General features: G+C 43.9%; 1 protein-coding gene across 4 annotated transcripts in view; it reads left to right on the top strand.

Moving 5' to 3' along the window:
- Positions 1-21,708, top strand: part of LOC308090403 (acetyl-CoA carboxylase) — a 48,315-nt gene that overhangs the window by 13,633 nt on the left and 12,974 nt on the right. Inside the window, exons 16-44 of one of the 4 annotated variants that reach the window (XM_080435560.1) lie at positions 277-504; positions 767-917; positions 1,017-1,151; positions 1,280-1,426; positions 1,523-1,711; positions 2,152-2,252; positions 2,645-2,733; positions 2,997-3,121; positions 3,231-3,344; positions 3,749-3,862; positions 3,980-4,069; positions 4,373-4,491; positions 6,386-6,409; positions 6,887-7,015; positions 7,619-7,762; positions 8,568-8,673; positions 8,794-8,901; positions 9,559-9,615; positions 9,918-9,962; positions 11,185-11,226; positions 11,822-12,037; positions 12,367-12,522; positions 12,912-13,139; positions 14,082-14,237; positions 14,346-14,492; positions 15,301-15,570; positions 16,019-16,116; positions 16,639-16,759; positions 17,771-17,881. In XM_080435560.1, coding sequence (XP_080291686.1) covers positions 277-504; positions 767-917; positions 1,017-1,151; positions 1,280-1,426; positions 1,523-1,711; positions 2,152-2,252; positions 2,645-2,733; positions 2,997-3,121; positions 3,231-3,344; positions 3,749-3,862; positions 3,980-4,069; positions 4,373-4,491; positions 6,386-6,409; positions 6,887-7,015; positions 7,619-7,762; positions 8,568-8,673; positions 8,794-8,901; positions 9,559-9,615; positions 9,918-9,962; positions 11,185-11,226; positions 11,822-12,037; positions 12,367-12,522; positions 12,912-13,139; positions 14,082-14,237; positions 14,346-14,492; positions 15,301-15,570; positions 16,019-16,116; positions 16,639-16,759; positions 17,771-17,881 — 3,760 coding nt within the window. The remainder of the gene's footprint in view (positions 1-276; positions 505-766; positions 918-1,016; positions 1,152-1,279; positions 1,427-1,522; positions 1,712-2,151; positions 2,253-2,644; positions 2,734-2,996; positions 3,122-3,230; positions 3,345-3,748; positions 3,863-3,979; positions 4,070-4,372; positions 4,492-6,385; positions 6,410-6,886; positions 7,016-7,618; positions 7,763-8,567; positions 8,674-8,793; positions 8,902-9,558; positions 9,616-9,917; positions 9,963-11,184; positions 11,227-11,821; positions 12,038-12,366; positions 12,523-12,911; positions 13,140-14,081; positions 14,238-14,345; positions 14,493-15,300; positions 15,571-16,018; positions 16,117-16,638; positions 16,760-17,770; positions 17,882-21,708) is intronic. The other 3 variants (XM_080435563.1, XM_080435561.1, XM_080435562.1) reach the window with 3 other exon arrangements.

Genomic DNA, 21,708 nt, shown 5'->3' with positions numbered 1-21,708 from the left:
ACTGGGAATCGGGATGGCACAGCGGTAAAGTTCCTATGCGTTACACCCTCCCGGTGAAACTCCTCACTGTCGGGTGAAAAGAAACGGCTAGCGACTCCATGTATATTGGATTAGGCACATGGTTGTCTGCAGCCTCCCACATGACCAAATGTAGGGGTTGGCAGTGTAAGGGACTACACAAGAGGAATTGGCATAACGACCAAATTGGGAAACGGCGGAAAATAGATAAAAATAACCACCCACTAACGCACACACATATCCCACTCTCTTTGCCAGAGGTCAGGTGTTACCTGCACACACGCTCCTCAACACGGTGGACGTGGAGCTGATCTATGAAGGCACCAAGTATGTGCTGACCGTGACGCGACAGTCTCCCAACTCCTACGTGGTCATCATGAACCATGTATCTGCCGAGGTGGATGTCCATCGCCTCAGCGACGGAGGCCTTCTGCTCTCCTATGACGGCAGCAGCTATACCACCTACATGAAAGAGGAGGTGGACAGGTACATTACTGTTTAATGTTTAGAACCTCATTTAGCCTTCATTGTATGACGCTGTGGCACGGTGAAAATAGTCGATCTGCAAGCTCACAACGCATCGCACCCCGGCGCATTGTGAGCTTGCAGATTGCCTATTTCTGGGGAATGACCAATGCCTGTTGACTTTTTGGGCATTTTGTGCACAATCCTATCTGGCCATTCTGAATTGTATATACATTATTCAATGATTAAACTTGGTTAGTACTGTTTGTTTTGTATTTCGCAGGTATCGCATCACTATCGGGAACAAGACTTGTGTTTTTGAGAAGGAGAACGACCCGTCGCTGCTGCGCTCGCCCTCGGCAGGAAAACTCATCCAGTACACAGTAGAGGACGGTGGGCACGTGTTCTCTGGCCAGTGCTATGCTGAGATCGAGGTGTGATATCCAAATGAAAGAGCATTAACAGCAAATTCGCCGTAATTTCATAGACATGGATTTCTAGATGTAAACTGCGTTAACATGTGTGTTTTCCAGGTGATGAAGATGGTGATGACTCTGACCGCTACCGAGTCTGGTTGTATTCATTATGTGAAGAGAGCCGGGGCTGCTCTAGAGCCTGGCTGCGTCATTTCCAAGCTCCAACTGGACGACCCCAGCAGAGTGCAGCAGGTATATTATCTGGACTACGCCTGTTCTTGTTCATGTTCATTGTTCTATGTTCACCTATTACGGCATCCCAAGAATAGGGACGCTAGGGTTCATATGCTCCTCTAACTATATGTGTTTTTGTCCCCAAGGCGGAGCTGCACACAGGTGCCCTGCCCGCTATCCAGGCTGTAGCACTGAGAGGGGAGAAGCTCCACAGAGTGTTCCACAGTACACTGGACCACCTGGTCCACATCATGAATGGCTACTGCCTGCCCGAACCTTTCTTCGGCATCAAGGTCTGAGTTCACGCATAAGAACCCATCAAACACCGACCTAGCTATAGCAACACAGTACAGCAGTTGATAAACATGCTGTTCATTGTATCTCCCCAGCTTAAGGAGTGGGTGGAGAGGCTGATGAAGACCATGCGAGATCCCTCCTTGCCTCTGTTGGAGCTGCAGGACATTATGACCAGTGTGTCTGGTCGCATTCCCCCTGCTGTTGAGAAGTCCATCAAGAAAGAGATGGCACAGTATGCCAGCAACATAACCTCAGTGCTGTGCCAGTTCCCAAGCCAGCAGGTAACGCACAAGCGCTTGTTTCTAAATGAGGCTATATATTTATTCACATGATTCTTATCAAAAATGCAGTGAAAAAAATATATTATGTTAAGCCTTTTGAACTTATCTGATCCAAACATGTTGTTTGGGTCAGTAGTTTTTCAGCCACACTGTTCGAATGACAGAGGCCTGAATTCACTGTTGCCCTTTTGCCTGAATTGTTTGTGGTGCAAGAATATTTCACAATACTTCTAACTGATGGAATGCTAGTCTGAATGAGGGGAGAAGCAGAAAGAAGCCAGCAATTCATAGACCTTATTACACACTTTGTGTGTGTGTGTGTGTGTGAGTGTGAGTGTGAGTGTGTGCGTGTGCGTGTCTATAGACAGGTTCTTTCTTACTTCCAATCAAGACAAATGGTTTAATTATTATGAACATGGAATGTTATCACTCATTTCCAGATCGCCAACATCCTCGACAGCCATGCTGCTACTCTGAACAGGAAGTCAGAGAGAGAGGTCTTCTTCATGAACACTCAGAGCATTGTGCAGCTAGTTCAGAAGTGAGTATATCCTAGGATAGGATATACTAGTGCTTTTTCTGCCCGTCATCCTCCACCCTTGACATATCATCATTTTAAAGCTTAGGCTACTTAGGCGACTAACCGAGGGGCAATTTGAAGACCTGTTGAGGAGGGTTCAGGGTTGAGTTAGCAAACTCGAGACACACAACATTTATCGTGATTTTTTTTTGTCAGCTGATAAAAAGCATCAAACTAATGTGTTGCCTTTTGCTCATTTCTCATTGGTTTCATAATGTAAAAAGGTGGTGCCTATATTCTGTTGTAAAAGGAGGACAATGTAAACATGCCCTAAGTAGTTCTCCTCGCCGGATATGGCTGTAGTTGTCTTTGCCTGGTATCGCAGTCTAAAACTGACTGTACTTGTCTGCCAGGTATCGCAGTGGCATCCGTGGTCACATGAAGGCTGTGGTGATGGATCTGCTCAGACAGTACCTCAAAGTAGAGATCCAGTTCCAGAATGGTGAGAAATAACATCTATACACCACAATTTTAGCTTTAAGGATGTGTTAATGTGCCAGGTAGTTGTGCATTTTGAATAATTTATGCATGTGCAATGGGGTTTAGATTTGGTCACTTTTAGAAGTTGCCCAAAAGTATTGCAGTACCTCAATTGAACCAGTTGAGGGCACTGCCTCACAATTAATGTTTTGTACCATCTTACCACAGTGCCTGTAGATGTACAAACTGTCCATCCCGGACCCTTATGCATGTTCTTGTTCACAGGACACTATGATAAGTGTGTATTTGCACTTCGTGAAGAAAACAAAGCCGACATGGCCAACGTGCTCAACTACATATTCTCCCACGCCCAAGTTACCAAAAAGAACCTCCTGGTTACTATGCTGATTGTAAGTGTCTCTTCATGTCTAGTAACGTATCCATTTGTAACTCTGATAGTGTACAAATTGAATGAGCACTGGGGATTTGACTGTGTACGTTGTCCTCTTGCGTGTCTAGGACCAGCTGTGTGGGCGAGATCCCACCCTCACTGATGAGCTGATGACCATCCTGACCGAGCTCACCCAGCTCAGCAAGACGACCAACGCCAAGGTGGCGCTTCGTGCCAGACAGGTCTGACTCCTCCCACGCGCCATTCACCCGTCCTCAAATCAGCCCTTACATTTCATTGCTACATAACAACATACTGTACATTCAGCTCTCCTGAAATCAGTCCCCACCTTTCATAGCTACAGTACAGCACACATAGCCTGGTAAACCCTCCCCGGTTGTGGAATTCAAATTCATTTTCATTCAGCTGAATGAAAATGAATTTGAATTCCGCGACAGGGAGTGTTTAGCAGGCTACAACGCACATACAAAGATGCACCATGTGAAACCGTTAAGTCACCACTTAATCATTAAGGGGTGACTTAGCAGGATGCATTAAGGTTTAATGCATCCTGCAGCAGCTATATTAATTTATGACCGACTGAAAATAATTGATGCCCGAATTATTTTCCACCCCCCCCCCCCAGGTGCTGATAGCCTCCCACCTGCCCTCCTACGAGCTCAGGCACAACCAGGTGGAGTCCATCTTCCTCTCTGCCATCGACATGTACGGCCACCAGTTCTGCATTGAGAACCTGCAGGTATGAGCCGTGAGCAGACGAGATGTCAGGAAACAGCTTGTGTGTGCACCATGTGATCTTCTGACTGTGAAGCGAGCGTTTTTTCACACATTGACAAATTTGTCTCCCTATTTGTAGAAACTGATCCTGTCGGAGACATCCATCTTTGATGTGCTACCCAACTTCTTCTACCACAGTAACCAGGTGGTCAGGATGGCTGCCCTGGAGGTAAGAGTGCCATTGTCTCTGCTGCTCCATCCCAGACATGTAGCAAGGTTATTTTGGTTTAGCATTTTCCATTACGTTTTTTGTTCAGATTTTTTTTATTTTCAAGTTCAGTTTAGTTTTAATTAAAGCGGGTTTGCCTGCCAGGTTTTAGTTGGTTTTGTAAACACAAAATACAGTGTCCGTTATAATTATTTTGAAAAGACTCGTCGTCGTTTGTTAATTTCAATAGCCTTGAGGTGTAGTTGGATGTATGTGGTTCACACATCTTAACTCCATATCTCCACTTCCCCTGCCTCTCCCCAGGTGTACGTGCGCAGAGCGTACATCGCCTACGAGCTCAACAGTGTTCAGCATCGGCAGCTGAGGGATAACACTTGTGTCGTGGAGTTCCAGTTCATGCTCCCCACGTCACACCCCAACAGGTAACACATTCATACAGTACACGGTAACGGGAGTGTTCATTTATCTCTGAGAGAGTACAAATGGTTGTACTTTTTTATTTGTTTTGTTAAATGAGCACTCTGATTTACAGGGTACAAAAGTAAATACATAAAGTCACTGGCTCTGCATAACAACCCCCACCCCACCCCCGCCGACAGCTTTCGGCGGTGGGTGATGGGGCCCATGCTAAATAAAAGCACTCGTATGTATTGACTAGCTTCCACATCTTGTTGGTCTACTGAGAGATCGTTGTTCTGTGTTTTTATGTAGACCATAATGCCTAGCGGCGTGCGTAGTGTGCCACTTGCCAGACGCCGTCTGTCGGTGTAGCAGTAAACCGTTGCTCATTAAAAGCATTTGAAAGCGAGGTGGTGTGTTTATCGCTAGAAAAAGGTAATGATATTTTCTTTAGATTTTATAGAAAAAAAGGTACAAGCCTCAAATTATTATATTAATTGCAAATTAAAATAAAGACAATGAGTTTGGATACCAGTTAGCTGCCACTCACTACGACAAACATATTACATAAATCCAGCATGCAACCATATACATGCACATAACTACTGTACACACCTATAAATACAGATATACACATACTGTACATGCACACAGATCTACAGAGACTGTATGTATCAGTAGCTACTGTACAGATACATACCCACATATCCATGCTCACACACATACACCTAGAACAACCGGCACTTATTGTACAATTTAAGTAAAAATAGTATCGTATATAGTTTAGTTTATTTAAAAAATTGGTTGGGGCTAAACCAGCATGTGGCTGCTAGACATGAAGGTCTCTGTAGAAAGACCAAAATATTTGATTATTTGATGCTCTGAAATTAGTTTGTTTTCTATCCACATGGAAATGACTGGTAACTGACTGGAGTCAAGGAGGAGGGGATTGTTGGGAGCCAGTGTTTCTTGTTTTTTTGTTATTATTATTTTTTTACAAAATCCACTAAATTCTTCCACACGTGCCTGTGACACCTGATCCCACTCCCCACCTGTGCTGCCTGTTTGTCGTATTCCGTGTAATGTATGATCCTCATGTGCAAAAGAAGGCATTTGACGAAACTAAAATGATTTTGTCAAGTAGTGCCATGTGAGTCACAAGTCCCGGAGGTGAAGCAGTTGCTTCTATGCCAGATGGAATCTGGGAGACACTAGGGGCAAACTACAGCAAAGTTTGTCGTACGTGCTCAGCATCTGAGAAAGTGGCCTGCCCTACCCCGTCATTTGTTTTTTTCCTTAACGTTCTACCAGTGTGGTTGTAATCCCTGTGTGTGGATGCATTGGATATATGTTGTGATGATGTATTGCATTTCCTGCTTGCTACTTTGCAGTGCACAATGTATTTTTCTTTGGTGTAGTAGAATCACCATGGAGTCACGGCTTCTAACAATCATTGTATGCTTGTCTGATTGCATGCATCTGTTTCCATGTTGGCCTATACTGCATGTGGATTAACCCCCGCATCAGCCGCATGGTTGGCTGCTAATGATCAACAACAACATGAGAATGTTTTCAAACTGTGACATGAGAACGTAATGTGGTCACTCCAGTCTCCTACTCTATTTAGAATTATGCCTGAGGAGATCTCATGTTGCACATTATGGAGGTAGCAGTCAGAAAGGGAAATGCGTGTGATTAACGATTGCAATCCGGATGTCATAGTTCCCTTTATTTTCCTGCAGTTGCAACTGAGGCATTAATTTGGATTTAGAAAAATGCAACTGAGATTACTTTGATTACTACATGCAATGCAGTGTGAAAATGAAAATATCCGTACACACACATTCCTAAATCTTGAGTGTTTTCTGATTGATGCTTGCCACTAACCATTAAGTAATCACTGTTGTTTGATTGCAGAGGGAACATCCCCACTCTAAACAGGTATAGTAACCGTTCTTCTTATTGAAACCTAGGCCTAGATACTATAGACTAGCTAGCATGGTCAAATAATCCTCCACATAATAAATTCATCTTATTATGATTCAGACAGTCGGTTGTTTGGCTATGCTACTTATTAGTATTACTATAATGAATCTGATAGAGACACTATCACACATGGTATTTCTTAATTTACTCACAAGAGCATGGCCTTTGGCGGTTCGGCCTTTGGCGGTGTGCGTGTATCTGTGTGTGTGAGTGTGTGTGTGTGTGTGTGTGTGTGTGTGTGTGTGTGTGTGGTGTTTGTTTGTGTTTTGTACATGTCTAAATATTGTGCGTGCCATGTATTTGAACACTGTCAAGTGAACTGCAATATACCCTGTGAACAAATGTTACGTAATTTTTTTAAATTTTGGTGGGGAAAATTACAATGTTTTACGGTTCCTGTATGTGCACTGAAATGTGTAACTGTCCTACCAGGAAAGTGTCTGTACCAATTATCAAAATGTTTGATAATGCTAAGATCCAGGACCTTGAAACAGAGGATAGCAAAACTCAAGATACAAATACAGAGAAGAGTAAAGATTCAGATTCGGAATCTATGGACAGGTTTGGCCCTCAAATAAATACCTCCTCTAAAACTCTCTTTCACTTAAGGGACTAACATCCAACAATGTGGAACCCTTTCGGATATGAAAAGCTCCCTGGTGGGAACCGGTGTCTTTCTGGTGTCTTTACCCCCTCATACCTGATATGTTTGGGTTCATAAATATTGCAATTGCTGTTTCGGTTTAACTAACATGGTCTTTTCCTGTGTCTGCTGCACCTGCCTTCTGAAATTCTCTTGTAGAAATTTTCATTGATCTCTATTGATCATATCCAGCAGGATTTTTTTTTGTTGCTACACTGCTTTCTACTCTGCTCTGACCCTCATTCACAGTAAGGTTTTCTTTACATTGTAAATGCCTCCAAATTTGTTTATGCAATTTACATTAATTAACGCATGAATGGGGAGTCAGATTTGCTGTAGCAAAGCAGTCGAGAACTGAGAGACTGAACTAATTTAGATATGGGGATGATGAACGTGCAGGGGGAGGATGAACCCCCCCCCCCCCCCACTCTGCTAAAGCTCTGGGCTGGGGCCTGGGGAACTATGTACAGTAGTATAGCACACCTCCTCCAGTGTAACGGTTGTCTGTGTTGCCACTCCAGGATGTCGTTCTCGTCCAACCTGAATCACTACGGCATGGTGCACGTGGGCGGCGTCAGTGACGTCCTGCTGGACACCTCCTTCACTCCGCCGTGCCAGCGCATGGGGGCCATGGTGTCTTTCCGTTCCTTCCAGGAGTTTACCAGGTCAGTTCTTAACGCATTAAAGACCTGAGATACGATTCTACAAGTGTCTTCTAAATCCTAACAGTTTTCTGAAACAGTTATGTTGCTGTAATATCAGTGGTGCTCTAACTTGATGTCAAGGACCCCCAAATGTATATGTATTTAACCGCAGACCCCCCATCTGAAAATATTTTTTTCTGGGATCCCCCAGAAGCAAAGATTTGAGTAAAAAAATGTCCCTTTAAATATATATATATATTCAAATATTTGCACAAATGTTCGATAAAAAAAAAAAATTGCAGATCTACAAGTTCACAGTTACACAGATGCGTTCCCGGTTTGAATGGGTTAACCTGGAATTGTGGGTGTTGTGTACCGGTGGTCAATCTAGCCGCAGTGTGATCTGTTCCAGTGATTTGTCTAGGACCCCCCCCCCCCCCCAGATTGATATTAGTCCACAGACTATACATCTGATATGATATTTTATCTCAGGGACCCCAACCTACTCTGCAAATTCCTCAGTGTTAATTTAACTCTTGACAGTGTACAAATGGAAACAAATGGACCCATAAGGGTCCATTTGGTTCCATTTGTGCACTCTCAGGAAACTAATGGGCCCTTATGGGTCTGTAACTCTAACTATCAATCGTTTAGCTGGGGACCCCCTGGAACCCCCTCAAGGACCCCCCCGCCCTGATCCCACATTGAGAACCAGGGATCTGTTCTGTGCATACGGCTCTGTTGTAAGCACACAGCTGCAGTTGAGCGGCGTGAACGTGAGTCGAGTTATGATTATGAATGTAACTCTGATTGGCCTCCTCTGCAGGAACGTTAATGATGTGCTGAGCTGCTTCTCGGACTCTCCGCCACCGAGTCCTACCTTCCCAGAGGGAGGAGGGAACCCTGTGCTCTATGTGGAGGAGGACATCAAGGTGAGAACAGTGGCAGTGGTGGTTGGTGTTGTGTTGACACCCTCCATATCGCATCAAAACAAATTCAATCTCTCTGACAACATTGCCAGGCTTGATTGTGCTTGTTCCTTGCCCCTGCAGAGTATCCAGGACGAGCCTATTCACATCCTGAACGTGGCTATAAAGACGGACAGTGACATCGAGGACGACGGCCTGGCGGCCATGTTCCGGGAGTTCACTCAGTCAAAGGTCAGAGCGGTCTGGATGGAGCCTAGCCTCTGATTCCTCCTTCTTTGTTTCACGGTTGTGTCTTTGTTTTAATGGTTGTTTCTTTGTTTCATGGTTGTTTGTACAGTTTGTTTTGTGTTGTTCTATGTCTCAAGGTGGACCACAATGGAAACAAGCTTCGGCTTTTTTGTGTATAATCCACGTTGGCGTTTTCCTAAATAATGACATTGTTGTGATTTTTTTGTAAACTGCCAATAAAGTATTGTATTCTAGTTCAACAGAGGAAGTTATGGTCAATGTATCGAGTCGAACGACACGTCGCACTTTGTGTTGCACGATGTTTCGGGTTTGAGCATTCATACTTTCTGCGACTCACCAACAGCATCGCCACAACATTTAAAACGAAGTTGATGTAGTCTCCATGGTAACGGAGCTTACTTCGTCTTTACAACCAGTCAGAGTGTGCAACATTTTAGGACAGCGTCTGCGACCATTCATTTTTCCAGAACTATGTGACACCCAGTGCAAGGCTCCCCCGCGACACATTTCTGCCGTTTTGACGATACATTTGTTGCGCAATGCGTTGTTCGACACAGCATGAATTGACCTTTATAGGTTCTGCTACTGTTTGAAGAGATCTTCTCATCCTAACAGGTTTTATCTTTTTTTTCATCCTAGAAATCGGTGCTCTTTGAACATGGCATCCGCAGATTAACGTTCCTAGTGGCTCAGAAGGTGAGGACCTCCTTTCTTATCATCCCAGTTAGTGGACAACCCCGTTTCCTTACAAGCCACTCCCTTGCTTATCACTAAATCCCTTCATCTCAATAGAATGTATCAAATGTAGCACAAATTTAATGTAATCACTTTTTTTTTCTTTTTGCAACTTGTTTGTGTGAAATGACGTAATTGTGATAATCTAAGCAATTTAAGCTAATTAACGTGTCAAATTTGGCTGCCCCCCCTTTCTGCCTGTGCACCCGCTCATTATCTCCTTCCCTGTATCTCTTTTGCCTTTGCTTTGTTCATGCTGGCAGGATTTCAGGAAACAGATCAACTATGAGGTGGACCAAAGGTTTCATGTGAGTAGATAAATGAAGGAATAGAGGATCTAGTTTATTCATCCTGTGCTCTTTCCATGTGTTCATAAGTATAGCATAACATGACATTTTAGTAAATGTTTGTTTATATCAAAAAGGCCCTTACTGTACATTACCAAGCTCGTGGTGTTATTACCATGTTCTAGTGTACATACGTATTATTACACAGGTCCTTGTTTAATCCCCCACAATCAAGCCTTCGTCAAGAAAGTACACCCACTCATTTCGAATAAAAGGTGATTTTTCCCTAAGGAGATATGGGGGAATGTCTTTGCAATCATGGTGACAATAGTCCTTTGATTTTCCTGGCCTTGGACAACAGGCTCTGATGAGAATTAATAGCGTTCATTTGTGTGTCACCATCATTAGGTGGCACTTGTTATACGTATTGCAGCACTCAGTAGCTGTTGAATAAGCATGCTCACATTCTAAACCAGACTACAGTATGTGATCACACCATTATGGTTCTCCGCTCGCTGCATTGTAGAGTGTGAATGTGATGCAGAATGAGCCCAGCATTAAATCGTGACCATACAGGTTTTGCGGTGCATGTACAATTACGGTCTTGTTTTTATGCAGGCTTTGAGTTGGCAATTGCGCGTACTGACAATCGGTCCGGTATTGTCCTGACAAGTAGGCTCTTCTCCCGGTAACGTCTAACAAGACAACCGATTTACATTTAGAAATTCAGATACATCGCTGGGAAAGAGGAATGTTTTATTCATTGGCATCGTGAATGGTGCTCCAAATATTGTCCATCGCTGTCATAAATGTGAGCATTTGAATGAATGCACTGCGATTCTCCCGTGAGATAGACAACAACGGCACCATTGAAAGAGCACGGTGTAAAGACAAGCTCCAGATGATGGCAGCATAATAAACCATATTCGCTGGTGTAACAGTTCAGGCAGCATCCATCATCTGCAGTGATTAGCTTTCAACAATGCTGCATATATGTGTCTGGCTGTTTTTTTTTTCTTTCTCTCATTCCATGCATGCACTAACCAGAATAGCTGGTATTCTACATTTACAACTCAGGTGTTTACCATCTGTGAAGTTGTTCTACTGTTGTATGCTTTGTTTTTCTTGAATTTCATAATTTCCCCTGTTCGTTCTCTTGTCTCTCTCTCTGTCTCTGTCTGTTTGTCTGTCTCTCCCTCTCTCTCTCTCACTCGCTCGCTCTCCCTCTCTCTCTAACTCACAGAGAGAATTCCCAAAGTTCTTCACATTCCGTGCCAGAGACAAAGTGAGTATCTCTGCATACCAGTGTGCCAGTCCTTGATCTGAGGTGCTGGTGAATAGCAAGCTCAGTGTCCAGAAAGAAATGAACGGGACTTCCGGAAAATGTGGGCTTTTGATTTACAAACGTCAAAAGACGTCTTTGGCAGGGAATGAGTTAGGGAATGCCTAGCTGAAGTTTTAACACCAGATCATTTGGAGATAATTGAACAAGGGTCCATTGACTGGGTTTATGTGACTGCTATGGCATTCACAAGTAGAAGATGTGAGAAATGACTATCTCACCACTAAAACTCCCACCGTGATCGGCAATGGCTCTTCCTCTCCACTGCCCCCGATAGTTTCACTTACAATGGCACTACCAAAACCCATTACAGTAATGAACTATTCAATTATGTCTCCCATTTAAGAGAAATGACGCCTATTAGCAGGCGATCTGAGATTGAGATTGCCTTTGATTTCATTTACTTTGTAACCACCACAGCTCACGGGCATCTCTGGAGTTGATGACAGCAGAACCCAACTAGTGAAAGGAACTTTGAACAAATCGTTAATAGGCTTCATATGGCTTTTATCTGACCGTGTCCCACCTGCTTCTGTAGTTTGAGGAGGACAGGATCTACCGCCACTTGGAACCAGCGCTGGCCTTTCAGTTGGAGCTCAACCGCATGCGCAACTTTGCCCTGACCGCCATCCCCTGTGCCAACCACAAGATGCACCTGTACCTGGGGGCAGCCCGTGTGGAAGTAGGCACCGAGGTCACAGACTACCGCTTCTTTGTCCGGGCCATCATCCGCCACTCTGACCTCGTCACAAAGGTGAGTGGAAAGGGGAGCAGGTGGCGTCTTTTTAAGAGTTGTTTATTTCCTTTCTTTTGTTTTGATCTTGTGGCTGTCACATTCATAGTATGTGGTTGTATTTCCTGCACAGAGCTTTGTGTGATTCACATTTCATTCTATTTTGTACTCAAACCACAGGAACTCTAGCGTCCCTTTTCTGGGATCATATTTTGGCGTAGAGGGGAGAAAAAAAGAGGGAACCAGGTGTAGACCCCTGGGGGACCCCAGTCAAGGAAATGTATATATAGGGTTAATACAATGAATTTCACCTGCCCTCTGTTGACCTTTTGGCCCTTCTTTCTCTGTAGGAGGCATCGTTTGAGTACCTTCACAATGAGGCAGAGCGCCTCCTGCTGGAAGCCATGGATGAGCTGGAGGTGGCCTTCAACAACACCACCGTACGAACGGACTGCAACCACATCTTCCTCAACTTTGTCCCCACTGTCATCATGGACCCATCAAAGGTCAGTCAAATAATCACCACACACAAAATACAAACCTGGAGATTAAAGACTGTTTTAACTCAAATATGTTGTTCCAGGGACCCCCCAGAAGCAAAGATTTGAGTTACAAATGTTGGCCTTTAAAAAATATATAATTCAAAGATTTGCACAAAAAAAGAAAAAGAAAAAAAAAGGAGATCTACAAGCTCATAGTGCGACACTCGCCGCGCTATGAGCTTGTATATCTGCAATGTTTTTAATAGCCAAAGAAATCAGAAAATGACACACAGATGCATTCCCGGTCTTAATGGATTAATCTAGGCTTTAATCTATTTGTGGGTTTCACTTGTGTTACAATTGTCCTCCTACTGTTTTCCACACTGATGGCGTTCCATCATGCCTGCCTTCAGATCGAGGAGTCGGTGCGTTCCATGGTGATGCGCTATGGCAGCCGCCTGTGGAAGCTGCGTGTCCTCCAGGCTGAGCTGAAAATCAACATCCGCCTGACGCCCACGGGCAAACAGATCCCCATCCGCCTGTTCCTCACCAACGAATCGGGCTACTACCTGGACATCAGCCTGTACAAGGAGGTCTCTGACTCTCGGTCGGAACTGGAGGTGGCGCCCAAAGACCGACAGGTGGGGCTCGTCTCTCATTTCATTCATTTGCCATACCCGTCGGGGGATATGAGTGCCCAAAAGTATGACTTTGTCTAGTCACAGGCAAACGCATAAGAGCTGGCGGACAGCCTTTAGCCTGGTGGACAAATCTGTCCACCATTTGACTTGATATAGCGGAACAGGCATGTACATGATCCATTCCATCACATTCCATTGCCACAGCAGGAAGGCAAAGGCTTGAGAGAATATAACTCAGGTCTGTTTTTATTAACCCATTGAGACCTGAGAAGATTCTAGAAAGGTCTTCTAAATCCTAAAAAAAAATTGGAAAAAAAACCCAAATTTTTTTTTCTCGATTTTTCAAAAATAGCAGATCTACAAGTTCATAGCGCGGCACTCGGTGCCGCGCTATGAGCTTGTATATCTGCTATTTTTGAATAGCCTAAAGAAATCTTAAGTGACACAGATGCGTTCCAGGTATCAATGGGTTAAGTATAGAGGTTCTAAGTGGTTAAACTGAAGTGATCTCGATCAATTCCAAAAAAGATCAAATTATTCTGCGGCACCCCGGACTTGTGTCACGGCACCAACTTTGAGAAACCCTGACGTAGTGAACATTTAACTTGCATGACTAGTATCAGTTTTGCATAAAGAAAAGTACAATTCTAAGTAGAATTTGGATGAAATCGCACCGTAAGATTTTCTGGCACACCTTAGATCTTGGTTTAATAATCGCATAATATTACCGTAGTATAGTAGAATGACGATTTTGGCATGCCTGATTGCTCAGCTAGTTAGTGCACTGACTACATGCTAATTGTGAGTGACGAGGATCCAACTCCTGTCATGTCTTGCATGTTGCCCCTGACTCTACCCTAGGTTTCTCTAAATAGAGCATAAAACGCAGGGTAAATACATTCTTTAGAGAAGTGACACTCTTCTCTGTCCCCGTTTGTCCAGATCATGTTCCAGGCCTATGGAGACAAGCAGGGGCCTTTACATGGCATGCTCATCAACACGCCATACGTCACCAAGGACCTGCTGCAATCCAAACGCTTCCAGGCCCAGTCCCTGGGCACCACCTATGTTTACGACTTCCCTGAGATGTTCAGACAGGTAGGATGTCACATGGCATAGACCTTTGCCCCAGTGAATTTGATCATCATTGCTGATTGGTCAAACACAGTAACATGTTTTTTTCTTTTTTTAAATAATTCTTGCCAGGCTCTGAGGAAGCTGTGGCATTCCACCGAAGCCTTCGCCCACCTGCCCAAATGCCCTCTACCCTCTGAGCTGCTCACCTTCACAGAGCTGGTGCTGGACCCCCAGGGTCAGCTGGCGCAGATGAATCGACTGCCAGGGGGAAATGAGGTGAGAGCTCACTTTTTCCCCCGCAGGGAGTGAAATTCAGCAAATGAACACGAGAAGGAATATGAAAAAAAGCATACTCTTACAGCCAATTACTACGCTAGAGAGGAGCATGTTAATGTAGGATGTCCCCTGTCCTTCATAATGTGCAGTTTTCCTTCCTGTCCCTAGGGGTCTCTGTGTTTCTTTGGATGCATTGCTTAGTGGTTATTTTACATCTTAAAAGGTAGGGTAAGTGATTTTCTTTGGTTAAATTAAGTGTTAAATAGCTCTATTTTCTGATAGTACTCATTGCTATTGAGTGCTTGTTCAGTAACAGGAGTCTCCATGTCTCTCCACCTCTTTATTAATCAGAAAATGCATTTTCAGGTTGGGATACCAATTTTATCAGGATAGAGAACTCAGTCAGAATGCAGATTAAACAAGTGAAATTGGAAGTGATGACACTAAGAAATGAGCAGACAAAATTGGAACTGGAACACTATAAATGAAGCTGATAAATGGGTACTCTCTCCTGATTGGCTGAGATTTTGTCACCTACCTGAAAATGTTCTGTTTATTAAAGAGCTGGAGAGACATAAAGACTCCTGTTACTGAACAAACACTCTATAGCAATGATTGCTATCAAAATATAGTGCTTTAACCTTTTCACAAAAAACTTTTTGTTTTAACCAAAAAATATCACTTACCATACCTTTAATATTGTGTTCCACAGAAGGTAAAACAAATCTTGCAAATGCTCTGAACCCAGAAGAATGTATGCTATATGACATGTACATGAAATACATGCCTGTCTCTGGTGTTCCGCTAGATTGGTATGGTGGCGTGGCGGATGACCCTGCGGACTCCAGAGTACCCGGCAGGCCGGGAGATCATCGTCATCAGCAACGACATCACATTCAAGATAGGGTCGTTCGGCCCCCAGGAGGATGTGCTGTTCCTGCAGGCCTCTGAGATGGCGCGAGAGAGCCGTATACCTCGCATCTACATCGCCGCCAATAGCGGTGCCCGTATCGGCCTGGCAGAGGAAATTAGGCACATGTTCCATGTGGCCTGGCAGGACCCGACCGACTACTACAAGGTCAGTCGGCAGCTTTTCAGTTATTCATCCTATAGCAACGCTATAGGATCTATGCATAACTGTAGTTGGTTGTATTTCCCGAAGGTGGCATACCCGTCTCCTGTTCCAGTTCATTTTCTCATAGCTTTGTTAAATCGGCTTGGCGGCAGAGAATTTTTCAGAGTGGCCTGTCGAAACGTTTATCTGTAGGCCTGAAGTTATCTCTGCATCTTGTGAGGAATTACATGTGCCAGTCTTTTGTCTATTCAAACTGTTGTTTATTTAAAAAAAATAAAAAATAAAAATAAAAATACTTTCATTTTATTAAGTTTTCAAGAACAAAATACATAAAACAAAAGACAAACAATAGACATCACATATGCTGCCAAACATCATCTTATATAATAATAAAATAAAATAGAATAGAAGGAAGGCACAGGTGCTGACTGTTGTTTCTTTTTGATGACAGGGCTTCAAGTACCTCTACCTGACACCCTCGGATTACAAGAAGGTCTCAGCCTTGAACTCTGTGCACTGTGAGCACGTGGAGGATGAGGGAGAGTCGAGGTGTGTATTGTATTAAAGCGTTATCAATGCATTGACTACAGGTCAAATTTAAGTTTATATGCACAGTAATAGTCACTGTATATTGAAATGTTTCGTCCTTGAGCTTCTCATGCAAAGTAAGTATAAAGGTGAAGTGTACCCATGTATCCGGGAACGCATCTGTGTCATTTAAGATGCTATAAATGACATAGCCGCTCTATGAGCTTGAGATCTGGTATTTTTGAAAAATCTATGAATACTAGACCATACCCATCAGGGGATATGAGCGCCCAAAGTATGATTTTGGGGACGCACGCGCTTGTTTCACACACATGATTTTGATCATGTCATTATAGGCGGTCATAACCGGTCATTACAAGCTCACAACGCATCATGTTGACGTTTTGCGAGCTAGATGGAACCAACAGACTGTATGACTAGAGACCTGTGGTTAGCATAGCAGCTACAGTATGTGGCTGAAGTAGAAAGGGGCGAGGTTTGGTCTGACGGGTGTCAATGTTCTGTGCGTGCGTGGTGTTGCAGGTACAAGATCACTGACATCATTGGGAAGGACGAGGGGCTGGGCGTGGAGAACCTCAAGGGCTCTGGAATGATTGCAGGAGAGTCTTCTCTGGCATACGAGGAGATCATTACCATGAACCTGGTAAGAAAACCATGATAGTGGACACACACATGCACACACGTGCAGAGCCTTGTACTCTGTTATTAAGTAAGACATCTTCTGAAATATGTGTTTGTCAAGGCTAGGGCTGGGCAATATATCAATATATCGATATCTTGATATGTCTGGGATTTTGGATAACGGAATTTCGTGACATGGCATGTTTTCCTGGTTTTAATCACTTAAGCACATTTTATACTTTCAAAATGTAATATATTCCAAAATAGCGGAAATTGACGATCTACAACATAAGCACAATCAATGCTTTGCAATGTTGTGAAATATTATCATAATATCGATATTGAGGTATTTGGTAAAAATAAATTATATTTGATTTTGTCCATATCGCCTAGCTCTGGTCCATAGCCTAGAAGGAGTTCTCCTTAATGCTATGGGACTTTCGAGCCTTTGCGCCCGCACCACAGGCTGCATAGCCTCTCGTCTGCAGTAAGAATTAAAAATACACTTTCGCTACTCACCAAAACAAAGACGGTTTTATGGAGTTGAAAGCCAACACTACTAAGTGGAACACGGTCAATGGAATTTTTCTATTGACAAGAGAACTGTAGAGGGCGCAGCGGAGTAACTAAAAATGTTTTTCTTTCCGGTGAAATATTTAACATTCTGACCAAAAAGTTTATTTTAGACGTGAGGTGGGGGGCTTAGAGTGTTCCCATTTAGTAGAGTTGGCTTTCAACTCCATAAAACCGTTTTTGTTTTGGTGAGTAACGAAAGTGTATATATATATTTTTTTACTGCAGACGAGAGGCTATGCAGCCTGTGGTGTGGGCGCAAAGGCTCGAAAGTCCCATAGCCTTAAGGACTCCTTCTAGGCTATGGACCAGAGCTACATATCGCCCAGCTTTAGTCAAGGCTATAATATCTGATGTTCTATGCTGTACTGCCTAAAGACTCTAAGGGATAGACTATGCATGGCTTTGGTCCTTTTTACAAATCATTGTAGATTTGTGACGAGATGTTATTGTCCTACAGGTAACATGTCGAGCCATAGGGATTGGAGCTTACCTGGTGAGGCTGGGCCAGCGCACCATTCAAGTGGACAACTCCCACATCATCCTTACTGGAGCCGGAGCTCTCAACAAGGTACACATTCCCTTCAGTTAACATGACCTGCACAATCCCCCACAAAGCAATACGATGTCTTGAGATTGCTGGTCTGTCGTGATTCACATGCAAAACTGCATGCTAGCCTATTTATACAGCATGAGACATAATGATTTGCCAAAACTGAATTAATAAATGCCACACATTGGAAAAACTAAACTTTACTGTGAGCTCAAACTAGGAATTTAAAAAGATTTTATGAACAGATTTAACTTCTTCTTAACATGCAACAACTTAACAATCATGTTAAACTGGTAGGGCTTTAGCCTAGCGCTGTGTTCCTTCTGGTTCCTTCTACCTTCTTTCATCTTCTTTATCTTCGCTGTTCAATGTGCCCGTCTTGAAGGGGATCACTCCTGCACCCTACAGTTCACTCCAGTATTTGCTCTGAGGGTTCGTGCAGCCGAAGGATAAAAATGTACCCAGAGTACGGATGGAAAGCCCCATATTGTATCCATCTCCTCCGTATAAATGGGCCTTAATATGCTACCATCTTACTGATCTTAGTGTAGCTCCTATAAATTGTGGAGATACGACAAATGAGCCCATTCCTACTGCAGGACAAAAGGCAATGTTCTGTTCTGCTTTCCTGATACATTGTCATGTGTTCTAAATATATAGGAGGCATGATGTATGTAATTATGAGCTTGTGCGCTGTGCTCCTTCTGTGCCCGAAATAAAGGCCATTAATGCATCTGCATTTTAATCTTCAATTTACAACTGCCTTGTATTAACGGCATTTATTCTGTGACGATGGCAAAGAAACCTGATGAGGAAGTGGATGTGCGTTGGTGGTAATGAAATTGGAATTGGAGAAAAGTAAAATAAAGGAGTGCATTCTGAAAGGGCAAACGGCAGCACATGGGTGATGTCTAAATCAAAGACATTGTAGCGTGTGCCGGTTCCGGCTCAGTGACCAAGCGTTCTTCAGCCATGGGCCTGTTCTACGTGGATTCCCTTTCGATCCCAGCCTGCCCGCTCTGACTGGAATAATTGAAAGTGAACCGTGCAGTTGTTATTTGCATAGAAATGGTGTGACATGCCGGAGGCTGCAGCCCGGGACACTCATATCATTTGTCTCTAATCAAAATGAAGTCTCGCTGAGGTACGTGTGTGTGTGTGTGTGTGCACGTGTGTGTGCGTGCGTGTGTGTGTGCGCGTGCGTGTGCTTCCATCTCATGCCAAGTCACATGGTGTGTTACAACAGGATGGAACAAGTAAACCATTTGCACCTCTCTTTGCTGGAAGCACCCCTGCTTCTTCTTTCAAATTGAGACATAATGAAAAATGCCTTTTTAACCCCCTTAGATCACATCCCTGTTCTTGTGTTGGGCACCTATTTAATAATATATACCAAAACAAAATGCATTCTTATATCAAAATCCAATCATACCCCCCCCCCCTCCTTTCAACATTAAATCCAACAATTAAAACCAACGTTATGTCGCGTCTACGTATCCTGCTTCGCTAAGAAAGTTTGATACCACTTAAGCCCAACGTCCCTATTCTGGGGGGGGCTACCATTCTACAAAAAAAGCTGATCTATAAGCTCTCAACGTGTCGCAACACGGCGGATGTGCTGTTTTGTAGAATGAAAACAGGAGGGGGCCTAGTATAGAGCCCTTGGTCAACTAAGTGTGTAGGCTGGGTCCTACTCGGGGCTCCCAATCCAAGGAAATGTGGGAATGTACAGTACTGTACTGGATACAGTAGTGGCCATTGATAGGCGTCTGTCATCTGTAATTCATAGAACATATTTAACATAAACTACAATGTTTACTATGATTGTAAAATGTGTCAGATTCAACTGTGAGATTCAAAGTGATACTTTTAATGACTGCTCTGGAGTGTCGCAGAGGGATAAATATCCAACATGTTATATGCTGTCATGTCCATATGTTACGCGGCTTCATGGCTTATTAACTTTAACTTAATGGAGAGGAGACTTGCATCCAGATCCAGAGATCGTAATTTCATTGAATGCTGGAAATACCTCCATTTCTTTTTATGGGGACTGAATAGTAACTACTAGCATCCAAACCCCCAGTGGACATCTAGGTGCCCCCCACCCCACCCTATCCCACCCCACCCCACCCCACTCCTCCTCCTCTTCATCCCAGCACACCTCCTCCTATTTCCTTCTCTGCTGTCTAGTATGGAATCTTAATGAAGCAGGCACTCGCCGCAGGCTATGGGGTTGTGTGCGTGTGTGTGTGTGTGTGTGTGTGTGTGTGTGTGTGTGTGTGTGTGTGTGTGTGTGTGTGTGTGTGTGTGTGTGTGTGTGTGTGTGTGTGTGTGTGTGTGTGTGTGTGTGTGTGTGTGTGTGTGTGTGTGTGTGTGTGTGTGTGTGTGTGTGTGTGTGTGTGTGTGTGTGTGTGTCAAGGTGACTGCAATACTTCCTGGGGCCACAGTCTGTCCTGACAGCTTTAGGAGAGTGCCCCAGATTTGTATCCAGACACATAACCATTAATGGTAATAAAGAAAGTAAATGATGGCCGAAGAGGTGAGAGCCGAGAGTAAGGATTGAGCTCCTCTCAGAATTTCTTTCTATTTTTTTAATGTTTTTTTTTATATCTTTTTATTTTTTATATTTTATGGAACCATGTCTGGTCCGGGCCACCTGTTCCTGGCTCCCTGACAAGAGGGGACGCTGAGATAGTGGGGTATTTATGGGTCGGGGGCAGTTAAAGGAGCAGTTTGGATGCCAAAACGACTTCTGTGGCCTCTGCGTCCTTCTCTATTAAACCCCTGCCACACCTTGGGGATGCACAGTAAACCAAGACAAGCACTGTGTCCAATATCGTCGCTGTCAGGCAGAAACCCTGTATGTCCAAATGCTGTTACTTTTCCGGAAATGATGGAAAATAAACTGCGTTCCAATGGATCCAGTGTAGTTATTATTTAGTCACAAACTCTTGTTAATACATTGATTCGTTCAATAATTGTTCAACACACAGATACACTTTCACCACTTTCACTTTAGAAAATTTCGAAAATAGCAATCTACAATCTCGCAACGCGTCACAGCAGTGCGACACGTTGGGAGCATGTAGATTTGCTATGTTTAGAGATTACTTTTTGGGGCTTTTTATGCGTTTATTTGACAGGACTGTAGGCTGACAGCAAATGGGGAGAGAGATGGGGGTTGACACGCAGCAAAGGTCGTTGGGATGGGAGTCAAACCCCCGACACGCTGTCAGGCTGGATTACCAGACGGTTAGCCAACCGTCCGGGCCTAGATCGGCTATTTTTTGCTACTTTTGTATAACACTGTAGTATGACGAAGTAGGGCATTAATTCATTTACGGGGGGGGGGGGAGTTTAAATATGGAGATACGATGTTTCTGCCTGACAGTGACGATATGCTATGTGCGTATACCGTATATACATGCATATATTTGTGCGTGTGTCAGGGGAAGAAAAAGGAAAAAAAATCTACATACGAGGCTGGGCAGTCGATAGCGCTGTGTGTGAATAGAGTATCTGGGAAGAGAAAGGGCAGGTGTTAATTCACTCCGTCTGTCACAAATAACCCTGAGGGGAGAGGCAGGTGCCGGCAGCCCCCCAGCCACCACTGTGATGGAGGGATCCCTGGCTGCCGATCGGCCGTATCGACGGGGAGCTCGGGCTAAGTAGCGACGGGGTCCACTTCCCCCCCCGGCATATCGCCGCCGTCGGGCGGAGACCTCGTACGTCCAAAGCCGTTAACTTTTCAGGAAATGGAATAAAGAACTTTTGTGTTCCAATGGATCAGTGGTAGTTATTATACAGCCAGAAGTTTTTAATTGCTTTAATATTTATAAAAC

Source organism: Gymnoscopelus braueri, assembly GCF_963280865.1.
Source record: "Gymnoscopelus braueri genome assembly, chromosome: 8".
NCBI classification, from domain to species: Eukaryota; Metazoa; Chordata; class Actinopteri; order Myctophiformes; family Myctophidae; genus Gymnoscopelus; species Gymnoscopelus braueri.
Note: the sequence above shows the minus strand (reverse complement) of the source record. Positions and strands in the feature narration are given on the sequence as shown.